This window comes from Pinus tabuliformis, chromosome 5_1 (genome assembly GCF_031772625.1).
Source record: "Pinus tabuliformis cultivar Carrire ecotype Pingquan chromosome 5_1, CPIR1, whole genome shotgun sequence".
Lineage (NCBI taxonomy): Eukaryota > Viridiplantae > Streptophyta > Pinopsida > Pinales > Pinaceae > Pinus > Pinus tabuliformis.
This window is the reverse complement of record NC_142305.1, coordinates 572,642,529-572,669,188: the sequence shown is the minus strand read 5'-3', so window position 1 is coordinate 572,669,188 and position 26,660 is coordinate 572,642,529. Positions and strand designations below refer to the sequence as shown.

The following is a 26,660-nucleotide window of genomic DNA, read 5'->3' as shown; positions in this document are numbered from 1 at the left end:
ACTAGGGTTTTGTCATAAACCCTAGATACCTTTACCAGACTTTAGATATCAAAACCTAAACTTATTTAGATTTACAATCAACAAGGGTTACACTTTTCATGCCCTAGATTTTCATAGTAATCTATACTAGGGTTTTGTCCTAAACCCTATATATCTTTACCAGACTTTAGATATCAAAACCTAAACTTATTTAGATTTACAATCAACAAGGGTTACACTTTTCATGCCCTAGACTTTCATAGTAATCTATACTAGGGTTTTGTCATAAACCCTAGATTCCTTTACCAAAACTAAACTTTAGATAATTACAACTAAATGTAATCATACCAAAATCATTTTACATATAGGGTTTCATTATCATGTTTTAGAATCTCATATCAACCTTTACTAGGGTTTTTGTCATAAACCCTAGATACAAACATCAAAACTTCAATGTTAGATATTCAACAATTTGACCTAGCTAGGGTTTCAATCACATGGAAGCATACACACCTAGGGTTTAGTTCCTAGGATCTTTCATTAATTATTACAAGGGTTTTTTTGTGAACCCTAATTCATCAAACCCTATAAATCTAGGGTTTTATCATATATCCTAGAAATCAAGAACAAACCCTAAGAGGCTAGGAATCAACAACAAACCCTAAACAACAAAATGACTGGGGTTTTGTAGTGAACCCTAAATATCAGGGTTTTACCAGAGTGAAAAAAAGCATGATCCAGGTGTGATCCGGATTTAAGCAGGAACGCAATAGATTACAGAGATAACCATAAATACAGAGATGCGATAACCATAAAAACAGAGATGCAACGGAAATAATACTTCATTTCATTAATGGAGAATACTGAAATATGCTTACAAATAGAAATAACCCAGCTAGGGCGATGGTAGCTTATCTCTGAGAAGAGATGTGTCGGCTACATGCCTCTGAAATGTTTCGAACTGTGTTTACAATGAGGCTCGAAGGCCTATTTATTATTGAGAAACAATGGAAAACCCTTAACATTCTAAAAACTAACCCTAGAAGATGAAACACCAAACTATGGGCCCCATTTGGGTAAATTGGTACATCAACTTCCCGGGGTCGTAACTTTGGCATACGATCTCTGTTTGACGCGCATGATAGCCTGTTGGAAAGATCTCTCCGAGGAATACAACAGAAAATATGATTTTTTATCTAAAAAATTGCGGAAGGTAGATTTCCCAAAAAACGTTGTTTAGGGCCTCAAAACGGCTCTCGAAGTTTAGGACCCGAAAAACTGCTAAAAATAGTAAACTGTGCTATAATTAAGGAAACTGAAAAAGTGAAAGAGACAGTTGTGGAGGTCCAAATGGGATAGGTGGGTGGCCACCAACATCCACCTGGATCATTCCTCCCCCCTTAGGAAGCAATGGTCCCCATTGCGTTGAGTTTCTCCTTGAGATGAGGAAGCTTCTGCTAAGCTGGGTCTCCAGTGAGCTGTTCTGCAATCTCTGATGTGTCCAGAAATGGTGGGAAGCATGGTCGGCGATGGTCCACATTGAACAATCGGTGCAAGCAAAGGAATGGAGGAATGTTGTGCTTCGAAGCATTGTTGCCCACAGCCTTGTTACTGGTGTAAGGACCATGTCAAAGCAGTCTGAGTTTCTGATGGGTTCTGGTAAGGCGTTCTCTCTGCAGATGTAACCAAACTTTTTCGCCCACCTGAAACTTGTGTGGTACCCCTCTGGGTAAGCAGAAGTTGTTCCTGTGTTCTGTCATGACTGTATCCCTATGTTGCTGCTGCTGCGTGGAGGAACCCTTTGCGGGGGTCATGGATGTAGCAACGATCTTCCCCTTACTTTGGAAGCGAACCAGACAGAAAATAAATTTCCTAGTCCGTGAGATGAGCTTGTTGCCTTTCTTAGTAGTGATCAAAGAGGTGGTGGTAGGTGGAGATACCTCTGGTATCCTGTATAATGAATTATCCAAAGAAATAATGACAGCGCGAGGCCTTGACTCATACACAACATGTCGCCTCAACAAGTATGGCTGGCCTAATAGTACATCACAAACATCCAGAGGTGTAACATCACACAATACCTCATCTTTGAAGGGCTTGATGCTGTAGGGAAGGCGGCACTGCTGGTGAACTTTGAGATCTCGTCCTTTGTGAAGCCACCCGATACTGTATAGTTATGGGTGTGGCATAGTTGGTAGGCCTAACCGCTTCACGACCTCCGCTGAAACGAGGTTCTTTTGGCTGCCACTATTGACAATGAATTGCAGCGACGAACCCTTCACCCACATCTGTGAGTGGAAAAGGCGTTCCCCTTCCTCTGGCTCTTCGGGCTCATTCTTCTGGATCTTGGCAGTGGCAACAGTGGCACTAGGATCTGAATCAATGATTTGCTTCCCTTTGCCATCCCCCTTGTCAGGTTCTGGCTCAGAGTCAGAACATGCATCTGATTCGGAAGCCTTCAACTCGGCCACCAGCGACTGCTTGGTCTGACACTCACTTGTGTTATGAGTGGGACTCTTGTGGAACTCACACCATTTTCCTATGTCCTTCTTCGACTTCGTGGTGTTGTTCTTTTCTTGCAGCTTAGAGGGATTGTCTTGGGTCACCTCACCTTGGCTTTGTCCTTTGGGCTTCAGATTTGCAGATCCAAAGTCTCGCTTCTTCTGTTTGAACTTTTGCTCGATTTTGACAGCGTATTGGTATGTTGTGCCGAGTGAGGAGATGTTCAAGAACTCCATCTCTTCCTGGATGTATCTGTGTAGGCAGCCGTGGTATTTGAGTACCAGATGCAGCTCAGAATCTTTGATACCCAACTGTGTGCGAAGGGTATGAAAAATATTTGTGAACTCTGGTACATCTTGGTCTCGTCCCTACCGCAGTGTGGTCCATTTGATGTATTTGTCCTCGTAGCTTTTGACAGGGTAGTACTGCTCCTTGATGGCATCCCGGAAGTCATTCCAAGTGGGGGCGGCTGAAAACAGTGAGCCTGTACTTTCATCCTTCTGCTTGCAGTATGTTTCCCACCAGTCCTTGACGTGGGGGGTTGCTTTGAGAAGAGCGAAAACAATCTTTTCCCGACTTGAAAATTCGTGAACAGAAAAATACCCATCTAGCAGATTTAACCATTTATCTATGGCATCTGCGTCTATTTGACCCTCGAAGATGGGGATTTCAAAATTAACTTGTACCTTAAACGGTGTGGTGTTTCCAGAGTATCTGTTGGAAGCCGATGCGTCACCTCTGGGTAGCCGCTGAAGGATCTACGCAAAGCTATCCATCATCGCGTTCCTTTGCCGCTCGAGGGCTTCTTCGAGAAAGATTCTGATAGGATCACCTGCCCCCTCGTCTTTCTTCTCATCCGCCATGGGAGGTCGTCGAGATTTGCGAGGCTGGTCTTGCAAAGGTTCGACCAATTCAAGCCCTAACTCCTTATATCCCGACCTCGTTGGGGACATGCAAAGAAAAACAGAGAAAAAGCAAACCGCTCTGATACCACTGATTCGGATTTAAGCAGGAATGCAATAGATTACAGAGATAACCATAAATACAGAGATGTGATAACCATAAAAACAAAGATGCAGTGGAAATAATGCTTCATTTCATTAATGGAGAATACTGAAATATGCTTACAAATAGAAATAACCCAGCTAGGGCGATGGTGGCTTATCTCTGAGAAGAGATGTGTCGGCTACATGCCTCTGAAATGTTTCGAACTGTGTTTACAATGAGGCTCGAAGGCCTATTTATTATTGAGAAACAATGGAAAACCCTTAACATTCCAAAACCTAACCCTAGAAGATGAAATGCCAAACTATGGGCCCCGTTTGGGTAAATTGGTACATCAACTTCCCAGGGTTGTAACTTTGGCATACGATCTCCGTTTGACGCGCATGATAGCCCGTTGGAAAGATCTCTCCGAGGAATACGACAAAAAAGACAATATTTTATATTAAAAATCGCGGAGGTAGATTTCCCAAAAAACGTCGTTTAGGGCCTCAAAACGGCTCCGGAAGTTTAGGACCCGAAAAACTGCTAAAAATAGTAAACTGCGCTATAATTAAGGAAACTGAAAAAGTGAAAGAGACAGTTGTGGGGGTCCAAATGGGATAGGTGGGTGGCCACCAACATCCAGCTGGATCAAGGTGGATGTTGGTGGTCACCCCCCTATTCCACTTGCACCCTCACCATTGTTTCTTTCAGTTTCCTTAATTGTAGCGCAATTTACTAGTTTTGGTAGTTTTTCGAGTCCTGAACTTACAGAGCCATTTTGAGGCCCTAAACGATGTTTTTTGGGAAATCTACGGAAAACATGAAATCTCCATTGATGTTTTCCATGGAAATGTTATATTCCTTAGATAGATCTTTCTAACGAGGTATTGTGAGCATTAAACGAAGATCGTATGCCAAAGTTACAACCTTGAGAAGTTGATGTACCAATTTACCCAAATGGGGCCCATAGTTTAGGTGCTTCATCTCCTAGGGTTAGGTTTTTGGATGTTTAGGGTTTTCCGTTGTTTCTCAATAATAAATAGGCCTTCGAATCTCATTGTAACACATTTCAGAGGCATGTAGCCACCACATCTCTTCTTAGAGATAAACTACCATCGCTTGAGCTAGTTTATTTCCACTCTATTTGTAAGCTTAAATCAGTATTTGATATTAATGAAATGAATTTTTATTTCTATTGCATCTCTATGTTTATGGTTATATCTGTAATTTTTTATGTTCTTGTTTAAGTTTGGATCAAAACGATATTAAGATGAGGGTTGATTTAATCTAATGATTAATCACTCTTAAATAAGAAGCTCGATGACTCAAAATCCTAAACATGAGAGAGTTAGTAATATAGAGTTAATACAAAAAATGACAATACCTTTTTATATGAAGGATACTAGTTACAAATCATGTGGACTTGAACATACCTTGAGTTGGTCCCTTTACAAACCTTATAGGATTTCCTAAGGATTCCCTTTGAAGGCTCCCTCTGAATTTAGTCACAATAAATATATCTGAAAGCTTAGTCCCTCTCGAATATACCTTGAACATTTTTCTTGACAAGTACCTTAAAAAACATGCAAGTAAGATAATATAATCTAGGGTTTCCAATAAACTTATAAAAGATGAATTCATAGCGATTTTGAGTACAGACCCTAACTAGATCTAAAGAGAAATATGTTAAAACCTAGACATCATTCCATCTCATTCTTTCCAAGGAATGTTATATATATCTTACAAACCCTAGACATTAAGAGATAAAGTTCTAAGAGGGAACTGATTACAATCCCTAGATATTAACAATCTTTAATACAATGCGAATTTGCAAACCCTAGAACTAAATTCTTAAATAAACATGTTATGCGTACCTCAAGATTACATACCTTTGTATTCTATGGTTTGATGTTCCATTTAGTTTATTGCAAAACAAAGGCATTGTGTTAGATAGTTTGAGATATAAAAAAAGATTAATACCTACTTGAACACTCAGTTCTGTTGATTTGCTTCAAGTTTGTCTCAAGCTGCTTCCTCCCATGATTTCTTTCAATGAGCCACACAAAAGTGAAAGATAATGTTGTTTCTTCACAATTTCTAGAAGTGAGTGCTACATATCTCCATGTTGATATTTCTTCTTGAGACAAAGGTAGTAGCCTTATTTTGAGATGTTCTATTACTACTTCTACCAGTAGCTTTCTTTGTAGACTAGGCCTTAGGTGTAAGATTTCTGAAAAGGCTCAATCTTCCCATTAAAAGACGTGTTATAGAGAGTGACTGCAAAATTGTTATGAGATAATATCCCTCTGATTAGGGCTTCCCTAAAACACACATGGCTGCTTTCTTCTACCACAAAATCTCAGCTTCTATACTATAGTACAAGTTTGTGTTTTTCTCTTCAAGTATGGCGATTGTAGTTTCATGTGGTGGTTGTAGCTTCCTGTTAGGTCTTCCAAGAATAGGCAAAAAAGTATTCTAAACAATTCATTCTTGTTTGCTTCCTTAACTGATTACAAGGATTACTTTTAGTCCACTAAAGATACACCTTTGACTTGGTTTGATCATCGATATTCATAAAGTTCTGAACTATGAGATCTATGAGATAGTACTAAAATTCAGATCCTTGATGGAGATTCCAAACCTTATGACTTAGGTATAGGGATTTGTTCTTATTTTCGGGCTTCTTAGTCTTGACAAGGATGCTTACCTAGCCTTTCGTATTTTTGGAATAGAGCCTCTAGGCTCCTCAAAACCTCTTGTTCTCCTAGTTCAGGCCCACATCCTGGTCATTGTGGTATGGGCTTACAAATGTGCCCAAAATTTTCTTTTTCTTTCCTCTAGGAGCTCAGTCCTAGGTAACTAACTTTTCTCCCTTGTCTTGAAGCATTCTATTACTATAGTGACCTTCTAGCTGCCCTTATGCCAATGAACCAAGGTCTCATACGATGTTGAGCATTCTAGGAAAACATATAGTTTATGTTTCTTAACTTATTTTCTCTTATTTTTTACAAGTTCTTGTGATCATTATATTACTTCTTCATCATCATTATTGTGTTCTATTCATCATCAAGACAAATGACAAACAATAATATCACAAATGCAACAATAGGACACCAGAGATAGGCTCCAAGCTAGGGAAAAACCCCCTTAGAAGGGGAAAACCCAGTCAAACTCTTCTACTAGTAGAACCAAGTCAAAGTGAGATAATCTAGGGCCCTTTTACGCCATGACACAAATTTTCCTCCATCCACCAAGTTAGATTTTGATGTAGACACGTCAAACTTCAAGATTGATTTAAAGAAGAACATCACAACAGCTAGAATCTTTGCCTCCTCCCTCTTTTCTGCATTCTCAATTTCTTACTTTAGTTATGTAACTTCGAATCTGCAATTCTTATGTGTGACAAAAATATGATCAACACCAGACCTCTGATAGACCTCTTAATCTCCTTCACTTGGGATTCTTTTCTTCTTGTAATAGAACATGCTCTCTTAGTATGACTCGCACTTCAATTTCACTTCTTATTTCTATATCAAATCAATGATTGATACACTTCAAAATAGGTAAAGTGCTCCTTTATATAGTCTTGACAAGATGGATGTATCCCTTCATGAGGCCAACTAAACAAGATTAAGAGGCCGACTTAGTGGAGGGGACATAAATGACCAAAATACATAAAACATATTTTTCTTTCTTGACACAAAGAGCCCAAGAAGGGTTTATAATATAATGATAATGACTCTTATGACTCAAGAGAAACTCGAGAAGCCTACAATGGATGCTTTGACCTAAAAAGCATGAATTCATGCTTCAAAATATTTTTCCTTTCCTTCTTTTTCAATTTTACAATAAATACATAGTGAAAAATTACAATAGCAATTATGAAGACCAACCATATTTACATTTTCAACACTACTGCTATCAAAGCCACATCCAGCTAGGCTATCAGGGAAAACCATTTGGTGGTTTTCATGACCCCCTCTGCATGGTTTGTGGTATTGGGGGCGGGTGGGGGGTGTTAGCATAATTTATCTCTACCGTTGATTTGACAATTGAGGATTTGTGAAAATCACCCATTGCATCACCCCCCTTACACGTTAACGATCGAGCGACGAACCCCCTCAAAGTTTCTCCAGTGTGTCATTGGGGATGCGTGGCACCAGGTTTGCCTCTAGACATGCTCAATGTTTGATGTTTGGGTCCCTCCAACCTTCCGCCAGCTTTGGCAAAGCACTAAAATTAACTCCTTTAAAGCACCACCACCATATTTAGCTCTGCAAAATTTGACTTTTGGGGTCCTTGCTTTGATTGGCCATATCTCTTGATCCAGGAGGCCATTGACTTCCACATACCACTGGAATGCTCTTTCAGACCTCTTTCCATATAAGTGGGTTTCAATGACTCTTTAAGTGATCTTGTGTACCAAAAATTCCTTCAAAGTCACTACACCATCTCCAGGTGGTCACCAACGATCCAGGTGGATGTTGGTGGCCACCCACCTATCCCATTTGGACCCCCACAACTATCTCATTCAGTCTTTTCAGTTTCCTAAATTGTAGCACAGTTTACTATTTTTAGCATTTTTTTAGGTCCTAAACTTCCGGAGCCGTTTTGAGGCCCTAAACGATGTTTTTTGGGAAATCTACCGACAACGATTTTTCTGTCAAAAAATCGTCTTTTCCATCGCATTCCTCGGAGAGATATTTCCAACGGGCTATCATGTGCGTCAAACGGAGATAATATGACCAATTCATGACCCCGGGAAGTTGATGTACCAACTTACCCAGAAACGGGGCCCACAATTTGGCGTTTCATCTTCTAGGGTTAGGTTTTGGAATGTAAAGGGTTTTCCATTGTTTATCAACAATAAATAGGCCTTCGAGCCTCATTGTAACACAGTTCAGAGGCATGTAGCCACCACATCTCTTCTCAGAGATAAGCTACCATCGCCCTAGCTGGTTTATTTCCATTTCTGGTTGTAAGCATATTTTAGTATTTTCCATTAATGAAATGAAGTATTATTTCCACTACATATTTGTGTATATGGTTATCTCTATATTTTGTTGTGTTCCTGTTTGAATCCGGATCAGTGGTATCCGAGCGGTCTGCTTTTGCTCTGTTTTTTCTTTGCATGTCCCCAACGAGGTTGAGATATAAGGAGTTAGGGCTTGAATTGGTTGAACCTTTGCAAGACTAGCCTCGCAAATCTCGACGACCTCTCATGGCGGATGAGAAGAAAAATGAGGGGGCAAGCGATCCTATGAAAATCTTGCTCGAAGAAGCCCTCGAGCGACAAAGGAACGCAATTATGGACAACTTTGCCCAGATCCTTCAGCGGCTAACCAAAGGCGACACATCAGCTTCCAACAGTTACTCTGGAAATGCCACACCCTTTAAGGTAAAAGTTAATTTTTAAATCCCCATCTTCGAGGGTCAAATAGACGTAGATTTCGTAGATAAATGGTTAAATCTGCTAGATGGGTATTTTTTTGTTCATGAATCTTTCAAATCGGGAAAAGATTGTTTTTGCTCTTCTTAAAGCAACCCCCCACGTCAAGGACTGGTGGGAAACCTACTATGAGTAGAAGGATGAAAGTACAGGCTCAATATTTTCAGCACACCCACTTGGAATGACTTTCGGGATGCCATCAAGGAGCAGTACTACCTTGTCAAAAGCTATGAGGACAAATACATCAAATGGACCACACTGTGGCAGGGACAAGACCAAGATGTGCCAGAGTTCACAAACATTTTCCATACCCTTCGCACATAGTTGGGTATCAAAGATTCTGAGCTGCATCTGGTACTGAAATACCGCGGCTGCCTACACAAATACATCCAAGAAGAGATGGATTTCTTGAACATCTCCTCACTCGGCACAGCATACCGATACGCTGTCAAAATCGAGCAAAAGTTCAAACAGAAGAAACGAGACTTTGGATCTGCAAATCCGAAGCCCAAAAGACAAAGCCAAGGCGAGGTGACCCAAGACAACCCATTGAAGCTGCAAGAAAAGAACAACACCACGAAGCCGAAGAAGGACACAGGAAAGTGGTGTGAGTTCCACAAGAGTCCCACTCATAACATAAGTGAGTGTCAAACCAAGCAGTCGCTGGTGGCCGAGTTGAAGGCTTTCGAATCAGATGCATTTTCCGACCCTGAGCCAGAACTTGACAAGGGGAATGGCAAAGGGAAGCAGATCATTGATGCAGAGCCCAGCGCCACTGTTGCCACCACCAAGATCCAGAAGAATGAGCCAGAAGACCCAGAGGAGGGGGAGCGCCTTTTCCACTCACAAATGTGGGTGAAGGGTTCACCGCTGCAATTCATTGTTGACATTGGGAGCCAGAAGAACCTCATTTCAGCAGAGGTTGTGAAGCGGTTGAGCCTACTGACTACACCACACCCACAGCCGTACAGTATCGGGTGGCTTCATGAAGGACGAGATCTCAAAGTTCGCCAGCAGTGTCGCCTTCCCTACAGCATCAAGCCCTTCACAGACGAGGTATTGTGTGATGTTACACCTCTGGATGTTTGCGATGTACTATTAGGCTAGCCATACTTGTGGAGGCGACATGCTGTGTATGAGTCAAGGCCTCGCGCTGTCATTATTTCTTTGGATAATTCATTATACAGGATATCGGAGGTAGCCCCACCTACCGCCACCTCTTTGATCACTGCCAAGAAAGGCAGCAAGCTCATCTCCTAGACTAGGAAATTCATTTTCTATTTGATTCACTCCCAAAGTAAGGGGAAGATCGTTGCTACATCCATGACCCCTGCGAAGGGTTCCTCCACGCAGCAGCAGCAAAGGGATACAGTCATGAAAAAACATAGGAACAACTTCTCCTCACCCACAGGGGTACCACACAAGTTTCAGGTGGGCAACAAAGTTTGGTTGCATTGACAGAAAGAACACCTTACCAAAACCCATCAGAAGCTCAGACCACTCCGACATGGTCCTTACACCAGTACCAAGGCTACAGGCAACAATGCTTTGAAGCACATCATTCCTCCATTCCTTCACTTGCACCAAGTAATCAATGTGGGCTTTCGTCGACCATGCTTCCCACCATTTCTAGACACATCATAAATTGCAGAACAGCTCACTAGAGATCTAGCTCAGTAGAAGCTTCCTCATCTCAGGGAGGAACTCAATGCAATGGGGACCATTGCTTCCTAAGTGGGGAGGAACGATCCAGGTGGATGTTGGTGGCCACCCACCTATCCCATTTGGACCCCCACAACTATCTCTTTCAGTCTTTTTAGTTTCCTAAATTGTAGCCCAGTTTACTATTTTTAGCAGTTTTTTGGGTCCTAAACTTCCGGAGCCATTTTGAGGCCCTAAACGACGTTTTTTGGGAAATATACCGACAACGATTTTTCTGTCAAAAAATCATATTTTCCGTCGCATTCCTTGGAGAGATCTTTCCAATGGGCTATCATGTGCATCAAATGGAGATAATATGACCAATTCACAACCACGAGAAGTTGATGTACCAATTTACCCAGAAACGGGGCCCACAATTCGGCGTTTCATCTTCTAGGGTTAGGTTTTGGAATGTGAATGGTTTTCCATTGTTTATCAACAATAAATAGGCCTTCAAGCCTCATTGTAACATAGTTCAGAGGCATGTAGCCACCATATCTCTTCTCAGAGATAAGCTACCATCGCCCTAGCTGGTTTATTTCCATTTCTGGTTGTAAGCATATTTTAGCATTTTCCATTAATGAAATGAAGTATTATTTCCGCTGCATCTTTGTGTATATGGTTATCTCTGTATTTTGTTGCGTTCCTGTTTGAATCCAGATCAACTAGAAAGCTCTTTCAGACCTCTTTCCATATAAGTGGGTTTCAATGACTCTTTAAGTGATCTTATGTACCAAAAATTCCTTCAAAGTCACTACACCACCTCCATCCATTATTTTCTCATCTTGCAAGCATCCTTGCCATACATGTGTTGATCTTCCTTCCTCTTGCAGTCTTCTCAACTTTGCCTTTGCATCAATGATATCATCATCAATGCTTTTCATTTTCCATCAATGACAATATATTTCCAACAACAAGAGTCAATAGTAATAAAAGCTCTCAAGGTGTAAACTTTTCCTCAAGTTTTGCACTCAAAAAGAGGTTTGCATCTCAAGAAATTTGATCCCTCTTAACACTTGGTAGGTCTAGAGTTAATATGGATCTATGTTGATTTACATACAATTCATATTCTTTTTTCAACATAATATATCCAAGACAAAATACAATAATATTCAGTGTTATGAATTTCAATTCATAAAATGTTAAAATATTAACTAAATAATTAAATGGATAATTGTAATCAATTAATTAACAAATAATTAGATAAATGAAGAGACATTAGTCCCAAAGGACACATCTCTCTGATCAGGCATGGTTGGTCAATTCCTATTAAAAGAGCACCGCCTCAGCCTTGTAATCATCATTTAAAATATTATCAATCAATTAAATATATTACAAAAACTTTTGAGTATTTCTCAGAAATCAATCAAACAATTAGAAATTAATATTTCTAACAGTGGTATTAGAGCCAACATTCCTCTAGTGACACCCCACGTCACTCTGCTAGCCGTCAGGCCTTACAGGCCTCCCATCCTTGACCTGCTCTATTGTTTTGCTGCTACAAAGTGCTGCTTGGAATAGTCGTGCGTTGTGCTCCATGGTTGCAAGGCTGTTGCTATCTGAATAGTCGTGTGGTTCCCTATTCTCATTGACGTGGAGGAACAACGTGTCATGGAAGAGAATTGTTGCATCGGTGGGTTTGGGCATAGAACAACCATCAACACCTTTCCGACATTGAGTGTGCTCCAGTCTCACAGGAGCGTTGATTGATCGATACCTCACCGTGTTGTCTGCAGTTCCAATCTACCGTCACTCTATGTTGTGGAATGCTTTGTGGTGTGGAACAATCGATACACCATCATCCCTTATTCGATCAGTCAAGCCGGTCAATAGTCGTAACCTGTTATTCGATTAGACATGGCGATTGGTGGGCTATAGCATAGTTAGAACATATAAATTAATTATAATTATAATTATAATTATAATTATAATTATATATATATATATATATATATATATATAGATATATAGATATATATATAAGATAATTATTTTAAAAAAATATTCTTATTAAAAATTGGGTCCAGTAGAAAAAACGAAACAAAATGGCAAGCAACAATAATGACGATATGAAAAAAATTCAAGAGGACATCAAAAAGTTAAATAAACGGTTGGATAACGTCGCGAAGTAAATTAGTAAGCAATACCAAATGGCCAATGATATCTCTTTCTTAAAAACCTTGATGAGACAACATTTTAGAGGGACTTATCCACCTTCAACTACACACAGTCTCAAGACTCTGGAAGGTGAGAATTCTCCAGAGAATGAGTTCTTGAGGCATGAGAAGCCACGAATACCACAAATTCACTTAGAAGGAAACCAATATTATACCATATCTTCTGGAACAAACCATCTTAAAATAAAAAATTAATTACTTAAGTATGATGGTAAGAACTATAAAGGCATCGTCGTATGGGTAAATAAGGCAGACGCCATTTTTTTAGCAAACCCTCCACTCGGTGAGAAATAAAGAGTCATGACTGCATCCAACTACTTAGAAGCAGAAGTGTACGATTGGTTTTTGTGGTGGTCGTCTAAATGTACGGGTTGCTCATTCAATTGGAAAAGCTTTAAAAACACCTTGCTAAAAAGGTTTCATGACGAGGAAGAGGCTGATGTCTACGAGAGATTCGTTCACCTAAAACAAAAAGGATCAATGAATGAGTACACTCATGAATGGGAAGTACTATTAGGAAGGTAAAGAGGGTTCTTACATTAAGAGTTGTTAAAAATGTATTGATGTGGCCTTAAAGATTACATTTGCAAAGAATTAAAATTGCATAAACCCAAAACCATTGAGGAGGCCAGACACACAACCATAATTATCGAGTGGAAATATAAATTCCTTAAGGAAACATATGCTAGTAACGAGAGAACTAACAACTATTCCAAAGGGAAGTCAAGTAAACCATCCTCAAAGAACACTAGCAAGTACGTTCCACCACCAATGCGAAATGAAGGAAAACAAAAATCTAGTGTTGAAAGGAAAAATGATGGAAAATACTGGAAATGCGGAGACAAGTATTACACATGACACAAATGCGCAACTCAAAAATTGTACAACTGTGAAGCCGAACAAGAAGAAGAATCTTCAAAAGGTAGCTTTGACGAAGAGAACAATGAAGAAAATGAAAATCCTAGTCCAGAATCAGAAGAAGATATGCCACAAATTTCTTTGGTAGCCATCATAGGGATAGCTCAGCCACAGACACTAAAGCTTAAGGGTCACATCAAGAAGCAAAACATTATCATTATAATAGACTCAGGGAGTACACACAACTTTGTAGATGTCAATGTTGCAAAAAGACTGAACATTTTTTCTTACCAAATAGCAGATTCAAAAGTTATGGTAGTAGATGGAAAATGTATAGATGGAGTAGGAAAGTTGTTATAGATCTGATCTGAAAATACAAGAAAATATAAATATACCCAAAAATAAGAAGATATAAATAGATAGCAATGCTTCACTTTATTAATATCAAACCCTTAAGGTAGGGCAACACCATACATTCACTCCTTAAGGAAGGAGAACACTCCACAAGCCATATGCTTGTTCATACAATATTCCCTGACAATCTCCATGTGGAGTCTCTAGCCTCTATATAGGCTTCATACATACAATACCATGGGTCATTACCATGGTTCCCTCATACCATCAAACTAATACCATGGGCCCATTACATTATTACTAACTACTTGTGGTCCCTTACATGATATGGGTTAACCACTTTATTTATTACTATAGCCCATCCCATTATTACATTATTACCTTGGGTACCTCCCTTGGTACCTCATATTATCCCCCCTATGTATATAACATTCCAGCCCCCTTAGCATGTTTCATCCCCAAAACATGGGATGAACACAAATAATAAGATCTACTCAAAAGAGTAGTCCACTGGTACCATGCACGTGCATCTAGCCATCCAAGAGAGAGGTGAACCCTCAGTCTCGCTGGTGCCTCGCTTGCTTGAGATGGAAGTTGACCATGGTAGCTCTTCTGTGTTGATGTGTAGTAGGTGGATCTTCGCTCCTCTCTATCTGTCTTGCGGGGGTTGTTGTCCGTGTGGCTAATGGGTTGCCATCTTGATGGTTGTCTTACGAGGTGATGTGGTGATGATATGTTGAAGTTTTAACCCACGATGGTTTTTTCTTTAATTCACCCTGCTGTGGTGCTTGTTGTGGTGTCTTATTTTCCAATATGACTTCAACCACTGAGCCCTCCTCTGGTGTGCCTGTAACTTTTTCTGCTTTAGCCTCTGTTTGTGTTTGATTGTCTATCATCACTGGCTCATCCTCTAATATGTCAAACCCTGGAACATCTTCTGCTTCAACGTTCGTGGACTCTACCTGTTTATTGATGGAAATACCCTGTAATGTAATTTTCTTCTTTTTATACCAGAGCTTCAAGAATTTCTTCTGCACCGCAGATTCCATCCAAAGATATCCCAAAACAACATCCATATTATCCATCTCTGAAGTATAAAAATCACCATGCAACACATACTTATCCATAGAAATCTTCAAATCCTTATACACTAGAACATCCTCATTATCCACTTGTGTGTTTTCAATGTGTTTTGCTAGAATTTGCAATTTTTTTGCCAAATTAACATTGATGAAATTATGCTTGCAACTAGGATTTATAGAAACAATGATCTTCTCTTTCTGAATCAATCCATGAACCTGCAATAAGGAGATACCAGTAAAAAATAACCCTTTAGGTTCATTGGTTTCCTTCTTTAAAATAAAATCTTTGCCAGGTTGTGTGTTTGTCTGTGTGAGCTTATCCACAAGATTAGCTTTATGGTCAAAGTGGTCCATAAGATCTTTTGTGAATGTGTCCCAAGTCAAGGGCCTTCGATAGCAACATTGATGCCATTGCCACCATTGTCGTCTTTCATTGTCCAAGTACAGTTTTCCTACACTCAAATGAGTCTCATCATCCATGATGTAATTCAATCTAAAATATTTCTCCATTTGTGCTAGCTATTTGGCTGGATGAGAGCCATCAAATTTATACAAGTCCCTGAAATTCTGACCTCGGGCCGCCATCACAAAAAAAAATTGGCGAAAATTTGAAATGGTCACAATTCCATCAATATTGCTCAGAATTCGTATTATGACCTATTTTCGGAAATGGAACAACCATTCTGCATCTGCCCATGTGATAGAAATCCTGATCCAAACACTAGAATTTCAGATCTGCACTGCTACTCTCCCGCCGTCACCACAATTTCTGCAAAAAAGAGCTAATATTAAATCAGTGATATCTCCCTCATCCGGACTCCGATTCGACTGATTTCTTTTTTGAAATTGGGTATTTTTTCACCAAGAATCTAAATCTGCAATTATATTTTGCAGATCTTGTGCCAGGATGTCTAGATCTGCGCCGTAAATTCGCTGCCCCCGAAAAATTGGCTGCAACACCACTGATTTTTAGATCAGTGATATCTCCTTCATCCGGACTCTGATTCGACCAATTTTTTTTTTTTTTGGAATCGGCTATTTTTTCACAAAGAATCCAGATCTGCAATTAGATTTTGTAGATCTTGCACCAAAACGTACAGATCTGATCTACAAACTCGCCACCCCTGAAATCCTACAAAAAATTAAAAAAATTCTCTACTGTTTGCCCAAGAAAGTGCTCTGATACCATTTGTTATAACTCTGATACCACTTGTTATAGCTCTAACACAACTTGTTATAGATTTGATCTGAAAATAGAAGAAAATATAAATATACCCAAAAATAAGAAGATAGAAATAGATAGAAATGCTTCACTTTATTAATATCAAACCCTTAAGGTAGGGCAACACCATACATTCACTCCTTAAGGAAGGAAAACACTCCACAAGCCATATGCCTGTTCATACAATATTCCTTGACAATCTCCATGTGGAGTCTCTAGCCTCTATATAGGCTTCATACATACAATACCATGGGTCATTACCATGGTTCCCTCATACCATCAAACTAATACCATGGGCCCATTACATTATTACTAACTAATTGTGGTCCCTTACATGATATGGGTTAACCACCTTATTTATTACTATGGCCTATCCCATTATTACATTATTACCTTGGGTACCTCCCTTGGTACCCCATATTATCCCCCCTAGGTATATAACAAAAGTGCCATAAAGTTAAGTTGCAATTAAGCGAATACAAAACAGAGTCGAGTTTTTATACAGTCCCCTAAGAGGAGTAGACGTTGTTTTAGGGGTACAATGGTTACAAAAATTAGGCACGTATTCAACAAAACACCAAAATAAGTTCATTAAATTCAAGTGGGATGGAAGGAAATATAAGTTGTTTGGGTTTCAAGCTCCAACAAATCGAGTAATCTCTGCTCAGCAAATGAAGAAACTTATTTGCAAGGGGGCACAAAAATTTGTTGCACAATGTTAGCAGTTGGAATTACTATCAATAGAAGGGACCCACTAGCCATAAGAAATTTCATCCTTGATTCAGAAATACGAGAAGTTTTTTCAAGATCTACCAATGAAATTACCCCCAGAAAAACAAATTGAAGACATTATTGAAGTCAAACCAGGCTCAATACTAGTAAACGTTAAGCCATATTGTTATCCTCATCATCATAAGATAGAAATAAAATGATTAATATAATACCTGTTGAATCATGGAATCATTACGAAAATTAGAAGTCTGTATGCTGCACCCATAGTGGTGGTCAAGAAGGATGGATCCTTCTAATTAGGTATAGATTATAGAGGTTTAAACATAATCATTATTAAACATAAGTTTTTGATTTCGTTCATTGATGAAATTATAGATGAGCTACATGGTGGAGAATACTTCTCCAAATTAGATCTAAGATTAGGTTACTACCAAATATGAGTAAGACTAGATGACATTGAAAAGACAACATTCAGGACTCATGAAGGGCATTATGAGTTCAAAGTTATGCCATTCGGATTAACAAACGCACCAACCACCTTCTAAGCGACCATGAATGAACTTTTTCACCCATATTTGTGGAAGTTTGTATTAGTTTTCTTTGATGATATTCTGGTTTATAATAAGACGTGGAAGGAACATCTCAAGCCTCTGGAAGAAGTATTTTCTGTATTGGAGAAGAACCAGTTCTACGCCAAACTATCAAAGTGTACGTTTGGGTAAAAGGAAGTTGAATAACTAGGACATGTATATCTAGGGAAGGAGTCCAAGTGGATCCCAACAAAATCAAGGAAATCAAAGAATGGCCCAAAGCCAAGAATGTATCCAAGCTAAGAGGATTTATAGGGCTAACCAGGTATTGCATAAGATTTATAAAAAACTATGTGCATTTGACAACACGCTTGATCAACTTGTTAAAGAAAAATGCTTTTCAGTGGAATGACCAAGCAAACAAATGTTTCAAGAATCTAAAGGAAGTAATGTCAACAACACCAGTGCTAGCAGATCCTGACTTCTCCAAGCCGTTTGTAGTAGAATGTGATACTTCTGGATTTGGAATTGGAGCTGTATTATTGCAGTACAACCACCCTATATCATTTGAAAGCATGAAACATAATAAAAGAGAAGGCTTAAAATCAGAATACTAAAAGGAGATGCTCGCCACCATACATGCTTTAACAAAGTTGCATCAATATTTTCTTGGGAGTAAATTTTCAATCCGAACCGACCACAACAGTCTTCAATTATTACTTCAGCAAAAGACATTATCAACAGAACAACATAAGTGGATGGAGAAGTTGTCGGCTTTTGACTTAGAAATATTGCACAAGAAAGGAAAGGAGAATGTTGTAGCTGATGCACTCTCATGTAAGGATGACGATCCCACAACATGTGCTGCCATGGTAGTTGTTTCGTAATGATTAGACGAAATACAAGCCGAATATGCCAAGGATGAGGATTGTGACTTCATGATTAAGAATATTAGTCAGTATACCAACTTCGAGTGGAATAATGACATCTTTAGGTACAAGGGTAGAATTTACCTAACACCCACATCCAAACTTAAGGTGAGAATACTAAAAGAGCCTCATAATTCGCCTGCAGCCGGACATGTCAGATTCTACAAGACTTACTAAAACATTTGATAACCATTCTATTGGAAGGGTATGAGCAAGGAAATTCAAAAATATGTTGTAGAATGTGATATTTGTTAATGGAACAAGAGCAAAAATGTTCCAACTCCAGGGTTGCTACACCCACTACACATTCCAAATCAAAAGTGGAAGGAGATTTCAATGGACTTTATTGAAGAACTACATGCATCTGGCGAAAAGGATAAAATATTTGTAGTGGTTGATAGGCTCACTAAATATGTCCACTTTATGGCTATTAAAAAGATTGACACAACTAAACAAATCATTGACGTGTTTTGTAAAAATATTTACAAACTACATAGGTTTCCTCAAGTCATCGTCAGCAATAGAGATGTAAGGTTTAAAGGAAATTTTTTGAAGGAATTCTGCCACCAAGTAGGAATATCCCTCAACATGAGTTCGGCATATCACCCCCAAATAGATGGACAAACTGAAATCATTAATAAATGCTTGGAAACATATCTTTGTTGTTTCGTTATAGATAAACAAAACAGATGGACCCAGTGGCTACACCTGGTAGAATCGTGGTATAATACCACGTACTACACTTCAGCTAAGATGGCATCTTTCCAAGCCTTATATGGTTATGAGCCACCCAGATGGAAAGACTTTGCACTCCTTGATTCTAGGGTACCAGTAGTTAAAAACCACCTAGAAGAAAGTCAAAGGATCAGCAAATTACTAAAATAAAATCTAACCATGGCTTGTAATAGAATGAAACAACAAGTTGACCAACACCTCTCTGAGAGAGAGTTAGGGGAGGGAGATTAAGTCTTTGTTAAACTCCAACCTTATAAGCAATTATCACTAGAACAATAGGGGAAGAATAAATTATCACCTAAATATTATGGGTCGTATTAGATAATAAAAAAAAAGTAGTGTATCTTATGGATTAAAGTTACCTGACAAGTGTCAAATCCATAATACCTTTCATGTATCAAGTCTCAAGAGAGTATTAGGGAAAAACCAAATAGTACAAATAGAAATACTAGAGACCGATGAAGAAGGAAGAATAGTCCTCGAACCTGAAGGTATACTCGCTACCTGAGAAAAGGCCTTACGATACAAGACAACAAATGAATACATCATCAAATGGAAGAGGCTACTAGAGGAAAATTCGTCGTGGGAATTAAAATGTTTTCTTCATCAACACCCAAACCTACCTATGCTTTGAGGGCAAAGCATCTTAAGAGGAAGGCAATGTTATGAATTTAAATTCATAAAATTATTAAAATGTTAAAATATTACCTAAATAATTAAATGGATAATTGTAATCAATCAATTAACAAATAATTAGCTAAATGAAGAGACATTAGTCCCAAAGGACATATCTCTCTAATCAGGCATGGCCAGTCAACTCCTATTAAAGGAGCATCGCCTCGGCCTTGTAATCATTATTTCAAATATTATCAATCAATTAAATATATTATAGAAACTTCTGTATTTCTCAGAAATCAATCAAACAATTAGAAATTAATATTTCTAACATTCATCATATCTTTATAAAAATATTGCAATAAAGTTATATCAATATTAAAGAATAGATCCAAAAAGCATATTATTTGATAATAATAATAAAAATTAAATCAATAATCAAATTTCCATTATTATTTATCATTTAAGATATTGGTTTTGAATATTTTAAAACAAAATCTCATATTTAGATACAATTCATATTCTTTTGTTAACAAATGATATCCAAGACAAAATACAATAACTTCCTCCTATCTTTAGTAAAAAAATTGCAATAAAGTTACATCAATATTAAAGAATAAATCCAAAAAACATATTATTTGATAATAATAATAGAGATTAAATCAATAATCAAATTTCCATTACAATATGACTTCTGGATACCAATTGCTCTTTCTTTTTACAAAATTATATATTAGTTAAACTAATGTCTAAAAATCACCTCAAATAATATGATCATATATATAATTGAGTAGATTTTATATTTTCATTAATAATGTCCTTTAAATAATATTTGTAAAAAAATCCATCTTCAAAAGTTTTTGGGGAAAATTTCTCCAATAATAAATCAATTATTTTGATTTATTTCGATAATCCATAAAATTGAGTAGATTGTAGTCTTATTAACAATATCCTCTGAACCATATTTGTAAAAAAAAGCCATGTCTAATGATAAATCAATTATCTTGATTTATTTCAATAATCCAAAAGATTGAGCCGATTGTATAGTCTCATTAAGAATGTCCTCTAAACCATATTTATAAGAAAAACCCATATCCAGAAGTTTCTTCGAAGAATAAACAATTCCATCACCTTCTTCATCATATCTGCAATAAAAATCAATTACCTTAAAATAAATTAATATAATTATATATTTCACAAAAAAAAACTAAAATATAAGAACATGGCTTGTCTAAATAAGTTAGTTAAAATACATAAGCTATAAAAGTGCTTATTTTTCTATTCTAAATATGTGGCTACTTGAGGACTTATATGCTTAATACCAGCAGATCAGAAGATTGCTTACTTGAATGGTGGGATGCAATGAGGACGTAGTTTATGCATCATATTTGCGAACTCCGAGGAAGTGGCAGTTAACGCCGAGCAAATATGTCGCCCTTCTACATTGGGTTGCTCCATCAAAAATATGTGGGCCTCACATACGTCGTCTACGTGAACCAATGATATGGATCCAAACTTTATTGCTAATAAAGTTTACATTATTTTTTAAAACAAAAGTAAAAGAAAATTAGTTTTTCTGAGAAAATAATTTTTGTTAATTAATTAAAATAATTTTTGTTAATTTAATAATTTAATAAAATTAAAATAATATTAGATTTGAGATTTTTGTGATTTATATTGTAGATAAATGTCTTTCAAATTATTTACATTATTAGGATTTGGTTAACGTTTTGAACCAACTAATGTGTTTCATTCTCAGGACAAGGTGAAAAAATTACACATCTTAAAGAATAAATAGCAGGGATGCATCATAGCCCATGGTCAATGATTGAAAAACTAGCCATTTAATATTAGTTAAATAGATAAAATTCTCAAAAATTAGAATGAAATTATTTAATATTTTAGTTATTCTAAATATAATTATAAATTAGTTGATATGATAAATAATAGTAAAGAGTTGTCAAGAAAGTTTAGAAGAAATTTTAAAATAAAAAGAGGATGAGACATTATATAATAATAAAATAAAAATAGATGTTATATAATTTTAATAATCAGGTTATAAGGTTAAGAGTAAAATTCAAATTATTCTAAAAGAGAGAGTAATTATTTTGGCCCCCAACGTAATGGAGTTGTAGTAACAAAAGTAAAAGAAAATTAGTTTTTTCCCAAAGTTTACATTATTTCTGAAAACAAAAGTAAAAAGGAAAAAATAATTTTTGTTAATTAATTAATTTAATAAAATTAAAATAATATTAGATTTGAGATTTTTGTGATTTATATTGTAGATAAATGTTTTTCAGATTAATCACATTATTAGGATTTGATTAACGTTTTGAAGCAACTAAGGTGAAATAATCATACAATCTTAAAAAATAAATTACAGGGATGCATCATAGCCCATGGTCAATGATTGAAAAACTAGCCGTTGGAGATTAGTTAAATAGATAAATAGAAATTCTCAAAATTAGAATGAAATTATTTAATATTTTAGTTATTCTAAATATAGTTATAAATTAGTTGATATGATAAATAATAGTAAAGAGTTGTCAAGAAAGTTAGAAATTTTTTTTTAATAAAAAGAGGATAAGACATTATATAATAATAAAATAAAAATAGATGTTATATAATTTTAATAATCAAGTTATAATGTTAAGAGTAAAATTCAAATTATTCTAAAAGAGAGAGGTATTATTTATTATTATAGATTTAGTTATAAATTAGTATTGTTAAAGATACTAAAAAAATAAAAATTAAAATTAAGATGATTAAAAATAATCTGTAATTATCATTAATAATAATTGTTAAGAACATATAAAACTATTAACTACTAATGAGATTTAAATCTAAAATATTATATACTAACAATAATAAGTTATTTTTTAATATTATTTAAATATAAAAATAAAATTTTAAATAATTTCTTAAATTTAAAATTTATTTGTTTTTCATTTTTAAAATTTAATATTTTTTTCCAATTTTAATAAACATTTATAATTATTATTAAAAAATATTAATCTCAACAAATCACTTTTTCTAATATCAATCAACAAATCACCTTCCTTCTTTTTCTAATATCAATCAACAAATCACCTTCCTTCTTTGCTAAACCACCAAAATATTAATCTAAACAAATCACCTTTATACTTTGGTAAACCAGAAACCAAATACCTGGCTCTGAGAGTTCTGATGATTCTATTGGTAGGCTCAGTGCCACTCGGCATGAAATCGGAAATGTGGAAGTAAGGCAAGGCCCACACACTGTACTCGGTCCAATTGTCACAACCTCCATTTCGCTCTTTGACCCATACTCAATTGCTGCTTGCTCCGCCAAAGTCTTGGCAACGGAATAAAACTGCAAGTAAATAATAGTCAGTATTTCAATTTTGAATTTATTTCAATGTCAATATTTTAACCCTGAGCAAGTCTATTGCTGATTTTCTGAATATTTGGAATCGGACAGACATCGCAGTCAATATATTCGCAGAATCAGCAATCGACATAAAAAAAATTTCCAAGAAAGAAAATCATCATAAATAGCAATAGACATAAAAATACCCTTTTTTTGCCGTCAAATAGATATAAAAGTATTTTAGTTTTGCTGATTCATATTAAATTTTAAAATATTTCCAAAATCTACTCATATTTTAAATTTAAATTAATTTTTTAAACAAAAATTCTACTCACAGCAAGAGGATGCTGGTGTCTCCGTATTATATTTACAGGAGTCCATATAGATTCGTCCACACTGCAATCCTTAATAACTTCTCCTTCCTCGTTAAGCTGAATGGCTGCTATTAACGACGAAGTATAGACCACACGCCTCACCGATTTAGCTCGTGAGCAGGCATTCAACACATTCATTACTCCCTTCACAGCAGGCTGAACAAAATCATCCTACCTCACAATTTAAACCAAAAAAAAAAACCTGTAAGTTATTTGGATTTTTTGGTTTTTTATTTTATTTTAAAATTTATGACGAAAGAATAAACTTAATTAAGCTAGGAGGTTTATTTTGCAGTCTGTATGCTGTTTAACACTATCTCCTTTACATCAAAATTGAATTAAAATTTTATTATATCTACTAAAATAAAAATAATGAAATATTAAAAAAAAAACTATACAAAACATTTAAAAATTTACACTCGAACCTCTAAACTTATATTAGATTCTAGCTGTTAATAATTTACCTCTGTACATTTAGAAAAATCCATAGGACTGGCCACGTGAAACACCCCTTGACAGCCCTCCACGGCGGAATCAAAGGCGTGCTCTTCACATAAATCTGCTTGGAAGAGCTTCAGTCTCTCTGCTGCCCCAGGCAACGACAGCAGAGGCACAATTTTTTCCTCATTTTCTGGAGGCAAATATTAGAGCGAATTGACATTGTAAATTAGGAATTCATTAATCAATTGCGTTGATCAAACTTGTGATTTCAATAAATTAGTGCGAAATTTTAGAGAAATTACACACTCTATAACCATATTATATAAACTCCAAAATTCAATATTCAAATCCCTATAACTCAAACGAAACCAAATAATTATTATATAAATTCCAAAATTCAAATACCTCTAACTCAAACTAACCCAAATAATTTTTATACAAACTCTAAAATTCAAAATTCAAAATTCAAATCCTCATAACTTAAACCAACCCAAAAATAATTACATATAAAATTAATTACGCGGATCTCTGAGAGTCGCGTTGACAGTGTAGCCTCTTTGGAGAAGATTCTTGACGAGCCATGATCCGAGGTATCCCCCTGCTCCTGTGACGCACATCTTCACACCACCTTTCCCTTCTTGGATTTCCATTTTCAATGGAGGGAACAGAGAAGCACGAATGCGCAGTGAAAATTAATATCGCAGATAGATATGAGTAACTTGCTTTGCACTCGACTTCTGCCAACTTATAACGACCTATCGGGTCGAGCCTGTTTCTGGTTGTCGGAAATCCAAGGACGTCGTCGGTCGACGTAATTGTCAAACATTATATTAGGATGTGACCTGTTGCAATTTATTATTATTATTATTTTTTATTGAATATTATTTTATCTCATTTAATAATTAAGATAAAGAAGTATTGACTTATTTATTGTTTTAATATAAAATTTGTCTTGAGTGTGATTTTTGGAAATTTTTGTTGGGTTTTTCTAGTTTCATTTCTGTAAAATTTTACAAGAATTTATTGAAATTACAAGCTTTATGGGTAAGCTTTGTACAATTTAAGTGCAATAGGGGTTTTTCAGGATATTGAATCCATATATACAGTGAAAAAACTAATTTAAATAACATAAATCAAGATTTCACCTCAAATTTTTCTGCCAGTCTAAAAAATCACACTAAAAACAACTCCCTTAATATATGGTGCTTGTTATTTACCTTAAACTATAAATTAATTGACTTTGATATTCTAAGCATTATATATTATGAGCTAATATTAAAAACAATACACTAAAAACAACTCCCTTAATGATGCTTGTCATTTACCTTAAACTATAAATTAGTTGACTTTGATATTCTAAGCATTTGCCAGTCTAAAAAATCACACTAAAAACAACTCCCTTAATATATGGTGCTTGTTATTTACCTTAAACTATAAATTAATTGACTTTGATATTCTAAGCATTATATATTATGAGCTAATATTAAAAACAATACACTAAAAACAACTCCCTTAATGATGCTTGTCATTTACCTTAAACTATAAATTAGTTGACTTTGATATTCTAAGCATTTGCCAGTCTAAAAAATCACACTAAAAACAACTCCCTTAATATATGGTGCTTGTTATTTACCTTAAACTATAAATTAATTGACTTTGATATTCTAAGCATTATATATTATGAGCTAATATTAAAAACAATACACTAAAAACAACTCCCTTAATGATGCTTGTCATTTACCTTAAACTATAAATTAGTTGACTTTGATATTCTAAGCATTTGCCAGTCTAAAAAATCACACTAAAAACAACTCCCTTAATATATGGTGCTTGTTATTTACCTTAAACTATAAATTAATTGACTTTGATATTCTAAGCATTATATATTATGAGCTAATATTAAAAACAATACACTAAAAACAACTCCCTTAATGATGCTTGTCATTTACCTTAAACTATAAATTAGTTGACTTTGATATTCTAAGCATTAGTTGACTTTGATATTCTAAATATTATATATTATGAGTTAATATTAAAAAACAAAATGACTTTTATAAATCAATTTTAATTATAATTTTATAGAAATTTTTAAAAACTTAAATTTAAGTTTTTTAAATGACTTGAATCTAAAAAATAAAAAATCTCTATTTTATTTGAAATTTTATCACTAAATTTTAGTTTAAAAAATAAAATAAAAATATTTTATCTATAAATTAAATTTTACTATCTAAAATATTATGTAAATAAAATATAACAAAAATATAATTTTTTTTAGTAAATTTAAAATGTTAAATCTAAGACTTTTGTGATCATGGATTAACCACATTATTAGGATTTGGTTGAGTTTTCGAACCAACTAATGTGGTCCATCCTCACGACTAGTTGATTCGAAATGTCAACCAACTTTTAATAATATAATTAATGTGAAAAACTAGATTATGTTTTAATATTCCATAGATAAATATATACACATTTTAATAAATTCTAAAATAGAATAGAATAGGTTAATTATATATTTTAAAAAAGACAAGTGATCATTTACATATGGCTTACTTTTAATATCCACTTATGATTATTATCAATATATCATAACTAAATTGATTCGAAATACGTGGGAGAAAAATTTCTCTTATATGATTTGTAT

At 35.6% G+C, this 26,660-nt stretch overlaps 1 protein-coding gene across 1 annotated transcript; it reads right to left on the bottom strand.

The window, feature by feature from the left end:
- Positions 1–20,861: 20,861 nt before the first annotated feature.
- On the bottom strand, positions 20,862–24,666 carry LOC149166127 (putative anthocyanidin reductase). Its single transcript, XM_089430055.1, has 6 exons — positions 24,537–24,666; positions 24,040–24,206; positions 23,537–23,746; positions 23,021–23,204; positions 21,198–21,339; positions 20,862–20,997 (listed from the first exon to the last, which is right to left on the bottom strand). Exons 1-6 carry the CDS (start codon positions 24,664–24,666, stop codon positions 20,862–20,864), a joined length of 969 nt encoding a protein of 322 aa, XP_089286181.1.
- Positions 24,667–26,660: the final 1,994 nt, after the last annotated feature.